We start from the raw sequence: 12,603 nt of genomic DNA on the forward strand, positions 1-12,603 counted from the left end.
GGAGGAAATGAGTTCTGAATGAAGTTCCATGTGGCTAACACTGGCCTGAGTTAGGCATCATGTTTTTTAAGCAACAGCTCCTTTTAGCCAATCATTTCTTCAGGGAGGCATACTGAGGTCAGGGCTAGCTGTTCTCACAGACTGCTCACCACAGGGTGCACAGGTTTACATTTCTTTTCTTTTTTAAGGTTTATTTATTTATTTTTATTTATTTTATGTATATGAGTACACACTGTAGCTGTATAGACAGTTGCGAGCCTTCATCTTGTTGTTGGGAGTTGAATTTAGGACCTCTGCTTATTCTGGTCAACCCCGCTTGCTCCGGTCGGCCCCACTTGCCCTGGCCCAAAGATTTATTTATTAGTAAAAATAAGTACACTTTAGCTGTCTTAAGATGCTCCAGAAAAGGGCGTCCGATCTCATTACGGGTGGTTGTGAGCCGTGTGGTTTCTGGGCTGGTGAGGTGGCTCAGCAGGGAAGAGCACTGATTGCTCTTCCGCTCTTCCGAAGGTCCTGAGTACATTTCTTTTTGAATACTTTGGGTCTTGGAGCAATGAGGGTTTTTCAGAAGCTTGTTTGAGATGGCAGCAGCTGTTACATCTGTACAAATGGCTTCCAGATCTACATGTATTGGCAGTCCTTCTCCCAAAGACGCACGCCTGGTCTCCAGCTATCTTTACTTACATGCCTCCATTAAATCTAAAGTTTAGTGTGTCTGCATTTGGGGGTGTGTATGTGTGATAGAGTGGATTGTGTATGGTGTGTGCATACATGCATGTGTGTATGTGGTGTGTATAACTCGTCTTTACACTGTTTGAACTAGAAATGAAAAATTAAATGATCTTGTTAGACTTACAAAGAAATTGAAAACTACTTTGCAGATATTTGAAAAGGAAATTGTGTGTCTGTGTGTTTAAAATGTCTGTTAGATCTTGGAGATTCTTTAGAATTGTCTGGCAAAGAGAGGCTTAATGAAGACTGTGGAATTGCTATTTGAGTAGGTATGTTAAACTTTCTCTTTTTTGTTTGTTTGGTTTTTTATTTGATTCTGCTAATTAGTTGGTAATGGGGGGAAATCACTTAGCCTGATAATAAAAATAGCAAAAATAAGAAGCTTTGGCATTATTAAAAACTGCTTATACATTGTATTGAGATTCATTTCCAATAAAATTAAATGTTGGTAATATAGTAAGTAGTGCTCAAATTTTTTAGTCCAGAAAAAAAATTAACTAAAGTCTTAAAATGAAAATGAATAGGAGATGTGGCTCAGCAGTTTAGAGCACTTGTTTAGAAACAAAGCCCTGTCATTAACCTGTAGTCCCAGCCCTTCTTTGCCTTTTTCCTCCTTCCCTTTTTTATTACACATGTATGTGTGTGTTGTGCATGTGTGCCTGCATATGGAAGACTAGCTGATGCTGTTTTCATTTGTACTCTTTGTATAAGGTAAGGTCTCTCACCGAACCATGAGCTCAGCAGTTTGGCTTGTCTTAGCCAGTCGGGTCATACTGCCTCCCCAGTGCTGGGGTTGCTGGTGCCTGCATGGACGTGGTTAGGGTTCTGAACTTACGCCTATACTTGCACACACAACATCAATGCACTGAGCATTCCCACAGAGCTGCGATGCAGACTGGCCCTTTGCTCACTCTGTAAACCAAGGCGGGCTTTGGACTGAAGCCCCTCCTGCTTCAGCCTTCTGAGTAGGTGGGACTTATGGTCTGAGTCAAAGTTTGTATTACATTCAAGGAATTTGGTTAAGTGCGGCTCTAAAACAAGTAGTTAAAAATTCACTCCAGCTACCTCGTGCCTGAAGAACATGGTTCTCCTTGTCATCTATGACCTCTGGTTTTTAAATCATTCCATCCCCTTCTACCTCAATGAGCCTTGAGCCTCGGGAGAAAGAAAAATAATACAGATGTCCTGTTTAGGGCAGAGCACTCAGTCTCTCATGCTCCACCCATGACCATTTATGGGTCTCTGTGTAAATCATCATCAACTGCAAAAAGAAACTTCTCTGATGAGGGTTGAGAGGTGCACTGAGCTACGGGTGTAACACTAAGTTATTAAGAACCAGGTTAGCAGAATAATAATAGTAGGTTCTCCGTTGAGGCTGATGGACTGTCTGATCACAGGTTTTTGACCCTTGTAATGGTACCAGACAAGCGTTTCACCTGTGGAATGAGTCTTAAATCCAGCCATAGTTACTCCATGACATTTCTACCACAGTTGTACCAGTGGGTGTATCTTGCCAGGGGCACTGTTGCTCTTGCTGTCAGGGATGCACAGCTGTGCAGGATTAATGCTTGCTTTCCTGGTCTGGCAGGACGCAGAGCGCCTTCCACAACTGTGAAAGCTAGCCAGCAGGGATGGCGCATCCAGGGCAGTATGTGTTGTGGTAAATTTTTAACCCAGTTTACCAATCAATTAATTCACAACTCCATAATTGGTATATAAGTTACTTGCCTAGATTGGGCAGATCTACCACTACACTGCTCTATTCCCATTTTCCTTTCACCTCGTCTTCCTCCTCCTTTGTCCTCCTCCAGTCTGCTCCCCCCCACACACACACTCACTCACACACACCACACTCACTCACACACTCACTCACAAACACACACTCACTCACACACACATACTCACACACACACACACACACAGCTTGATTTCTCCATGCTCTTTGACTTGCGTATGTGGTGTGCTTAGCAGTATGGCCTTACTGTCAAGTTCTGGAGGATAACCAAGAACATTGGCAGTAGCTCTTAATGTTAGGAGATATAGGACTTCACTGGTCAACAGCTCTAAAAGAGGCAACCCATTTGTTAGCCTGTGGTGGGAGCATTGTCACTCCCATTATAAGGTAATTCCTTTTGAACTACTTCCATTGTACATAGGAATGCACAGCAGTTGTGACAGTGTGCACCATAGCTCTGCAAGCCCAAACCAGACAGAATCCCGGCCTGGGGAGAGGAGGCAGATACTAAGTCCCACCACTAATTGAGCACTTACTGGAAAGAGTTCATCTGTAAGGTGTGACCCCTGATAGGCTGCTCACACTCCAGCTAGTGGCCACACATCCAAAGTGTATGTGTGGGACTTAAAGGTTTTTTTAAGAGACAGGAAGAAAAAGGGGGAGGGAGATCTGGGTGAGATGTGGGGAGGGAGGGATGTGATCAAAATGCATTGCATGCAATTCTTCATAGCTAATTAAAGGGGATACTAGTTAAAACAGATAGAAACCTTAAGACAATACATTCTTAAAATATGCAAACTAAAAATCTATTCCAGCACCTATTCCATTATTCTAGAATGAGCCATAATTTAAAAAAAAAAAAAAAAAAAAAAAATTTAAGCCACCAGATAGCAATGAGCTGACTTATACCATATTAAGTCTTGGACTTTCCTCCCACTCCACAAAAAAGTCAGAGGTTCAGTTTTGTACTTTTAGGATCAGTTGTTTTCACTTTTAACCCAGAACCTAGGAGGAGACATAGCTACTACCGCTCTACTAAAGTGTGGGTCCCATCTGTGGCAGATGTGCACAAAGCGTGTAGTTTTACAGCTGGGATCGCCTCACTCAATGACCTTATTTTTAGTGGAAAAATACCTTGTTCTCAAGGCAACTTTAAATTGCTACTTCTGGGGAAAGTTAAGCTTTGCTATTTTATATATTCGCTAGTGGAAGGGTAGGGATCCAGAGTGTCACCACCTAGATGGGACGCAGCATCATTTGCGGCCCTCCTCTTTTTAATTAAGTCTCTAGAATGTGAAGAATAGAAGCCTGCTGCCCTAGATTGCTGAGACAGACAGAGAAGGCAAGGCTGTTGACCTGTGTCTTTGAGAGACTGAGACAGGGCTGAGGTTACACTTAAGGGTCAGGATCTTATTTACCAGCAACCTTTGAGACACCTGGTGAGCCTTCTGAATGAACCCTGCTACCCTGCTCATGTCCCTGTGTGGTGCTGGGAGCAGGGTCAGCTGGCTTAGAGAAGGCTGAACAAGTAAAACAAGAATTGTGTGCAGTGTCCCTGAGGCTAAGAAAGTAAATGTAGGGTGGGATTGTGATTATTCCAAACCTAAGTAGTTTATCCTCAGACAGCTGAGTCATGCTGATGGAAATAACAGAGTTGCAGAAGTTTCAGAAAGACAGAGGTATCCTTTGGGATTTGGTGATCCTAATGGCCGACAAAGGAGCTGAGCCTAAGTGTTGTAAGAGGGTCAAAACTGACCCTTTAACACTTGCCTCAGGATAGTGGAAACAGAAGCATTTTAAGCACTTTTGGACCCTTGAAAATAAGCATGACAATAAAACAGGTTTGGGGTTGGGCTAAAAATCATAGTCTTATACTTAGGCAAAATGTACACAAAGGTAAAAATGTGCCTAATGATAACATGAATGCTGTTCTTTTTAACTAAGGAAATCCAGTGATTTTGTCCTGTCGATATTATAAAGTGAAAAGCTATGTCCAAGACTTGAGTATGTGAGCTAGAGTCTCTGTTTAGTCACTGAGTGCTCATAGCTCTAAAGAAGCACTGACATCCCCATTTTCAAGTAGGAAACAGAAGTAAAGGAGTGAAATGAGCTAGGGAGCTGCTCAGTGGGCAGCCAGATCTGATGGAATCCTGGCACCCTGGCAAGTCAGGCTCAGTAGCCCACGTCTGGGCTCCCTAGATGCCCCAGAGCCAGCTAGTGTGTGATGTGCAGCAGCAAACAACAGAGTCCATCTCAAGGTGGAACGTAAGGGCTGACCCCCAAGGCTGTGTACACACACATGCTGCACACACTTCACACATGCTAAATAAATATAAATAAAGTAATAAAAAAGGTAGAAGTGATGTCTCTAGGATCCTAGAGCAGTAAGTGGCAGAGTAGGACTTTAACTCCTGTTAGGCTTCAGTTAGCCAAATTCCAAGTGTATAAAATGTTAGCCCTGCACGTATTTGACAGGCTTTCTTTGTGAATGACTTTCACGGTGCATACTAATATCCTCGAATCTGAAGAATTCAGACTTTGAGCAAAGAGTCTGCATTGAAATATGAACTTCGCCAGGCAGTGGTGGTGCACGCCTTTAATCCAGCACTTGAGAGGCAGAGGCAGGCGGATTTCTGAGTTCTACACTAATTTGGTCAACAAAGTGAGTTCCAGGACAGCCAGAGCTACACAGAGAAACCCTGTCTCAAAAACAAAAAAAACAAACCAAAACAAACAAAAAAAGAAATGAACTTCACAGTCAACAAGCAGTGGTCTGGATGCTCCTGGCCCTTAAGAGCAGTGTTGCTCTAGTAGAGGTGAGTAGCCCTGCAGAGCAGATACTAACTGGAGCCCTGGAGCGGGACTAGGAAGGTGCTCCACAGTGAGAAGAGCTTGCTGCTCTCACAGAGGACCAGACTTCGGTTCTCAGCACCCATGTTGGGAGGCTCATAGCCACCAGTAACTCCAGCTCCAGGAGCATCACTACCTGTGGCATCTGAGGGCACCTCCTAGATGGGACATGCACTCACACACACACAGGCCACATACATAAATAAAAGATATTCAACAAACCCCACTTTCTGTCGTATTTGAAGAAAATGTTTTAAAAAACAACTCTTTAGTTAACTCTTCGTTGTAGTTTTTGCATTCCGCCTGCTTGGTTTGCTCAATAAGACTGGCTTCTCGTGGTCACCAGGTGTAACCCTAACAGCTTCAGGCGTCTGATGTGTAACATGCCTGTCAGGTTGATGTATCTGTGAGCATTGATTTGCTGGGAGCATGTTAATTTTTTTTTTTTTATCAGCAGTAATATTGGAATTTTAGTCCATGTGACTTTTGGCAATCTAAAACAACAAAGTGCAGAGTGAATGCTATAAAATGAGATAAAATACTGAAAGTATTAGCTATACACAGAAAATTATTTGCCAATAAAAGCTAAAATAAATAGAAACATCCTTTTATTTGTGAAGTCCCTTAGGAGAAGCCTTATGGTTAGGATTAAATGTGTAGAGGGTAAGCTATTTCAAGTGTGTCCCCTGAGGCCTGAAAAGACCTCTGACTGAAAGCCCTGCTTGGTTTTGCCCCTAGGAAAAGTTCAGGTACATCTTTGTATACTATACATTAATTTTATGTTCAGTTATCTAATGCAGTCTCCTGTTTTTCTTAGTGTAACTAAAAATGTAGGTTAATTTATTTTTAATTTTATGCATGTGAATGAGTAGAGTGCTTTAATGGATGTAGTGCACCACATGTATGTAGTACGAGTAGAGGTCAGCAGAGGGCGTCAGATCTCCTGGAAGAGCATTAACAGCTGTGAGGTGTCCTGTGGGCTCCAGGAGTGGAACCCAGTTCCTCTGCAAAGATGAGAAGCATTTGATCCTTAAATCCTGAACCCACTTGTAAAATATTTTCTGCGCACGTGTCTTCCATTACCCAGGGAGAGAATGGTGAGTGACCACAGGTGCTGGTTCAGAAAACACAGTTACTCTGCATCTCGTGCTTCTTTTTAATGCTCTATGATTCTGAAATAACTAACTCCAGTTCTTGGTAGAGCAGTCATCAGAGAAGCTCGCACACAGGTTCCTTCTTACTCAGTCTGTCAGTGTTTTCCTCCGAGGAAAGTCCTGTTACCATGGTAGGCGTGGCTTTGCAGTTTTGAAGCGCTTCTGTTTCCCCTGTTGCACAGGACAGCCTTGGAACAGAGAAATCATAACTCCATATACAAATAACTTGATGTTAACGAAGAGATGCCGAAACTCGCTGTTGGTTCACTCTGAATCCCAGCAGGCTGTAGTGATTCCAGGGGACATCTTTGCTCTGGAGCCTTCACACTCCAGGATGCTTTCTTTTTTAAAGATTGATTTTTTTATTATTATTTTCATCATGTGTATTGTTAGACATGTGCATATGAGTGCAGGTGCCTGTGGAGGCCAGAGGCTTGGGACCTACTGGGGCTGGAGTGAGGTGATTGGGAGCCACCCATGTCAGTGCTGGGAGCCAAACCTAGGTCCTCTGCAAGGACAGCAAATCCTTGGAAGAGCTGAGGGTTTGCCTGTGAGTGTCATATGTCATTGGTAGGGAAGAATGAAGCTGGTGAGCCTCTTCTTGGCATTTTCTTGTTGACCTGAAACAACATCCAGATGCCAGCATGTTCCTGAATGTGCGATTACCCCACCCCAGAGAGTGTGCAAAGGAGACGTCAGGAAGACACACCTTCAGCCTGCTCTGTCTTTTAAGAACTTAGCAGTCTTATTCCTTAGTGCATGTTGCTAATTAACTTATGTATTATCAGCTATGTCTGATGCCATGACCAATAGACTGTAATTCTTAGGTTTTTCACTTTTTCACATTCAGAAACCAAAAGTATTAAAGTATCAAGATGAAGACAAACCAAATTTAATTGCATGGCAATATAAACTTCTGGAAACCTGTTACAAGTAGAATTGACTTTCTACAAAAGTATTTTGTAGCCAGTTATTCTTTTAAAGTTCAAAATAAATAGATTTGAGGAATTTGAATTTCACCTGTCAAAGAAAAGTTCATGAACTTTTTTTTTTGTGCATTGAATATTGGTTTTATATAAAACTGTTCATTTCTAAGTCTATATGAAAACTAGGAAATTGGTCTAGGTTTTCTCAAGTGCCAACATCTTATAGGTAGATCTTTTGTCTAAATATGGTGTCTTGCAGTCATTTTCTAGACTAGCCTCAAGTTTCCTGTTTCAGCCTCCTAAGTAAGTGGGATGATTGTCCCCGTGTCCTGCTTGCTATTCATTTTGATTGCTGTTATTTTGATCGATTGAGGCAGGGTCTTAGGGTGTAACCCAGAGTGGCCTAGAACTCGATGTGTAGCCTAGGCTGCCCTCAAAGTCCTGAGCCCCTCACCTCGGCCGCTCCTGTGTTTGGTTCTAGACACTGGCGTACTTACTATTCACTTCAGTATTAGTCTTTTGCATGGATTCTTAGAAGACATAAATAAGTGTGTGGTTTTTTTTCTTAAGGTATCATGAACTGGATCCTTACAAAAGTCTTTTAGACAACTTGAGAAACAAAGTGATCATTGAATACCCAACTTTGCACGTGGTGTTGAAAGGAACTAATAATGACATGCAGCTTCTTCACCAAGGTAAGCAGTTTGTCCCTTTTGACTGCTTCTACATTTTATCTGTGTGTTTCCCCAGTGTGTTTATAGATGTAAAGGATTTACTGTGTACAGCAGCTGATGTTATGCAGTACCACATAAGCAGGTGCTGTTTCTGTCCGTTAGAAAGTGAGCCTTCATGATGCTCAGTGGAATGGCTGGGTCAGCACATCTTGCTGAAAAGGATGCTCTGGCTTACTTGAATTGTCAAGATACAGTTCACTGTCTACTGAAAACTCAAGAGATTCCTGACCTGGGAAATGACTGTTTCACACCCTCCCTTCTAGAAGGGTGCTGCTGCAGGGATCCTTGGGTTTAAAACCTGCTGTTGCCACGCCCCTGTGTTTACCTCTCTAAACTCCATGGTTTTATTTCCTGCCTCTTCTGTTTCTTTGTCCATGTGAGAGGGTATTAAAACTGGGGTGGTGTGTGAATGTTTGGTGTATAGAAATCGCTTCCCTGAGTTCCAGCCATTGATCAGAGTCACCTAGTTGTGCTATATAATACAGGAGTCTATGGCTGGGTTAAAGCTCAGCAGTTACTTCTAGGAGGAAAGTCCTGAGAACGCTGAGGTGGCCTCTCAGCTGAGAGATCAAGTGTGGACTGTGTACAGCTGCACGGTTAGATAGTCTTATGTAGCAAGTATGATTTGGGTTTTGTTGCATAACAAAATATGGCCTGTTTGTAAGGTGTTCTCTCCGTGTGTGTCATTTTTTTTTCTTTCTTGGATAAAATTAATTAAAAACAAAAAAATGAAGGTTCTTTCAGTGCTACATCTTGAAACTAAATTCAGATTAACAGATGTGGAGTTTTTTAGAAATAAATTAAGAATCTCTAAGCCTTATCTTTATTCTTGTCTCTTTTTTTACCATTTGAGACTAGCCCATTTTCTTACATTAGAAATTTCAGTTTTAAGTAATCATTTTCCCTTTTTTAAACTTTGTAGAAGCCTTTTTCTTCAACATAATTGGCATAGCATTGAGTCTTCTAAATGCTGGCTTCAGGGAAATTTGTAGGGTGAGTTCCCAGCCAGGGCAAACATGAGCTGTGTAAACAAACAGCACACACACAGCTTCTCTTCCCCTGACTCAAGCAAGGCTTCCTGGGGTGAAGCAGTAAGAAAGGGTAATTCATCCTGTAATGGAGCCTGGAGTAGGAGTTGTCCCTTACAGGCACACAGGTGACTCTTCTTTCTGTGTAAAGGGCTGTGTAGGGCTGCAGCTGCAAAGAGAATCTGAAGGAGTGTGATGGCACCCTCAGCGCTCCCTCAGCAGTAAGGGCAGGCCTGTGGACATGCATTTGTTTTCCTGAACATTTTCTTGGGAAAGCACTGGAAATTTTGTTCTCTCCAGTTGAAGTTTTATCCTGAGACTAGAGTTCTCTTTTGGGGGGAAGATGTGTTTCTAGAAAATGTAGTCTACAGTTGATGGTTGTTACAGTGTTGGTTGGAGATTGTCATAATTAGGTCTGCCTGTATTTGTAGGCAAGGGGTTTTGGTATTTGCTTGTTTGTTTGTCCTTCCTTCCCTTTTTAAGGAATGAAAAGGGTTAACTCTACCACTCAAGGACTAGCCAGGAGAGGAAAGTGCTAGTTAACTCTGGCTAGTGGGGTTGGGAGTGCGCACGCGCGCGTGCGCGCACGCATGCATGCCTGCCTTTGGGTCCTGTGGAGAGAGCACTGAGAAGAGTTTAAGAGCCTGCACAGGACCTCCTCTCCTGCCATTCCAGGGGCAGATGGGAGTGACTTGAGAAAGCAGCCTGTGCTGTCTTCTGGGATAAGGACAGAGCCCTGTGAAGTCAGCTGAGATGCTTGCGTTGGTAGGCAAAGTTAGTAGGCACATGTGCTTCAATCAGCGACATTACCTGGCAGAGCACCTTCATATGTCGGTCTCCTGCTGGGAAAATAAATCCTTTTCATTGACTCCCCTCCTCCATCCTTCCTCAGCCCTCTTTGCTTTCTTTACCTTTTATTGTGTAGGTGATGGTGAGGCTCAGGCATAGGAAAGTATAACTCAGCTGTGTGTATAGTGGGTGCCATGATAAACCCTGCAGAGAAAGCCAGAGGACAAAATAATTCACTTACGGGATCTCAAAGGAATTTGAAAGCAAAGTTGTGGAGTTTATAAAACTCCCAAGATGGATATTTCCTGAGGCGGTGATATTTTGGTGCCTTACATATAGGAAGACTCACCAACAGTTGTTGTGGTTGCCAGCACAACTGTAAGTCTAAGTGAAGCCCAGGGAAACGGTCAGTTGGAATATGAGACAGACAGAGGGCCAAGCTTATCTTTCTAGCCTGTGTGTATCCTCTATCAGTTTCCTTCTTCTTCTCTACCTCATGGAGATAAACAGTAGTAACCTTAAGCAAAGTAATCTCTTTATAATTCCTTAAAGATTTAGTTTTATTTAAATGTGTACATGTTTGTGTACATGCACTCACACTTACATGCAGTGCTCTCAAAGGCCAAAAGAGCATGTTGGATCTCCTAGGGCTGAAGTTACAGACAGTTGTGAATTTCTCTGTACCTGCCTATGTGCTATTGAGTTTTGGGATCCAAGCTTTGGTTCTGTGAAAGAGCAGTGAGTGCCCTTAACCCCGAGCCATTGCTCTAGACACTAATCATATTTTAATGTTAACAATTTTAAAAGTGCTTTAAATATGTTACATCCTTTTAATTTTATTATCTATAAGGATAGAGTAACATACAATTACAGGGTTCAATGTACCGCACATTATGAGACAGATCTGGGAAGGAGAGGTTGGGTTTTGTCATGCAGGACTGACTAGCTTCAGTGCCCGGCTGGGTGTTGCTCACCCTGGACATAAAAACTTCAGAGATGCTCCATTTGTGCTTAGTCGTCTGTCAGCCGACATCCATTCACATATACTGGCCATTCAGTTTAAGTTTAAAGTATACACATGTGTAAAAATGTTTCCAACCACATGGAGGCAGGCCATGTGATAATAGTGGTCTATTTGGTATCATCAATGTGGGATCATAACTGAACTGTGAGGTCGATTCCCAAGTCTTCCACAGTCAGGAAGGATATAACCTCACAGAACATAATTGCCACTTTCACCCATCAGTTCTCTGTTTCCTGTGTTCAGAATTGTGGATCCTGGCTGCTTAGGACATGACATAGTCTGTCTGTCCCTGTGTGCAGCAGCGCTGTTGCTATGCATCAGAAGGGAGGAGAGATGAAGAGAAAACAAAACAGACTGAGCAGTGTAAACAGCTGACTGTATGTTTATGTGGTTTTTTTCCAGTGAAAAATGAATCTGCCCAGCAGCTTGGCAATGGAAATTAAGCACTGTGGAAGAAGGTGGACATTCCCCGAGGGTTGAGAAGACTGTGTGTCACTGGACTGCTGGGTGACTGAGTCTGTCGGGTGCTGTGGTGTTTGTCTAAAAGAATTAAACAGCATAAACTTTTTCGGGGGGAGAAAGTGCATTTTATTGCCTTTTGAACTAAGTGACTTTTAAGACCTCCTCCACGGGATGAGCTCCCTGTGCACCTGACTAGTGTAGTCCTTACTAGACATTTAGTATGCTTATGTCTAGAAGCTGAAAACATGTTTTATTTGTTAGGTTGTCACAAGACCAAACCCAAGGATCACCTGTATCGACCACAAAGATGGCGTTCTCTGTGGTCTCACCTCTCTGAAGAGAATGCCTCACAGCAAAGCAGCTAGCCAGGGTGACGCAGCTCTCCAGGAGTTGGCTGGTTTATGTGATATATACGAAGGGTTCCTATGGCACCGTGGTGTTGCCAGGACTACTGGAAAGGTGGCGAAGCTCCGTTTCACAGGATTCAGATGGATCCAAAAGTGAAATTTGTATCACTGAACCGGGCAGGAAGGATAGGTGGGGGAATTGAATTGAACTGTCTGAGGTTGTTGGGGAAGAGGGATAAAGTACACAGAACAAGGTGTGATCCCAGTGTGGAGGAGAAAGGGCTCTCCTCAGTGAAACCAGTGCTTTCCTCTTAAGTCAAAGAGAAGTGCTGAGCTTTATAAAACTGAACGACAAAGAAAAGATTTATTCTGTGCTCTCCTCTGCTTCCCAGGAGGAGAGGTGGGCAGAGTTCACCTAAATACAGCTGCCAGCTCACTTGGCTAGTATATGCGTATTTATTCCCAAGCAATTTATAATGAACATGTATTGTCTTGGTTAGGGCTTTATGCTGTGAACAGACACCATGACCGAGGCAACTCCTATAAGAACAACATTTAACTGGGGCTGGCTTACAGGTTCAGAGGTTCAGTCCATTATCATCAAGGCAGGAGCAGGGCAGCATCCAGGCAGGCATGGTGCAGGAGGAGCTGAGAGTTCTACATCTTCATCTGAAGGCTGCTAGCAGAGTACTGGCTTCTGGGCAGCTAGGAAGAGGGTCTTAAAGTCCACATTCACAATGACACACCTACTCCAACAAGGCAACACCTCCTCCAGCAAAGCCACACCTTCTAAAAGTGCCTCCCCTGGGCTGAGCATATAAA

General features: G+C 43.0%; 1 protein-coding gene and 1 long non-coding RNA gene across 8 annotated transcripts in view; one reads left to right on the forward strand and one right to left on the reverse strand.

The window, feature by feature from the left end:
• The window catches only part of Znhit6 (zinc finger HIT-type containing 6), a 32,174-nt gene extending 20,627 nt beyond the window's left edge, over window positions 1-11,547 (forward strand). For both annotated transcript variants that reach the window (XM_031375750.1, XM_031375751.1), the window contains 2 exons: window positions 7,968-8,092; window positions 11,375-11,547. In XM_031375750.1, the coding sequence (XP_031231610.1) occupies window positions 7,968-8,092; window positions 11,375-11,415 (166 nt within the window). In that variant the 3' untranslated portion in view covers window positions 11,416-11,547. The remainder of the gene's footprint in view (window positions 1-7,967; window positions 8,093-11,374) is intronic.
• Window positions 1-12,399, reverse strand: part of LOC116093906 — a 32,637-nt gene extending 20,238 nt beyond the window's left edge. For 5 of the 6 annotated variants that reach the window (XR_004119888.1, XR_004119884.1, XR_004119887.1 and 2 more), the window contains exons 1-2: window positions 12,356-12,399; window positions 10,071-10,152 (exon numbers count right to left, since the gene is read on the reverse strand). This is a non-coding gene — a long non-coding RNA (uncharacterized LOC116093906). Of the gene's footprint in view, window positions 1-9,969; window positions 10,002-10,070; window positions 10,153-12,355 lie in introns of all 6 variants that reach the window. The other variant, XR_004119889.1, reaches the window with a different exon arrangement.
• Between the last annotated feature and the right edge of the window lie 204 nt (window positions 12,400-12,603).

This window comes from Mastomys coucha, unplaced genomic scaffold, assembly GCF_008632895.1.
Source record: "Mastomys coucha isolate ucsf_1 unplaced genomic scaffold, UCSF_Mcou_1 pScaffold16, whole genome shotgun sequence".
In the NCBI taxonomy this organism is placed as follows: Eukaryota; Metazoa; Chordata; class Mammalia; order Rodentia; family Muridae; genus Mastomys; species Mastomys coucha.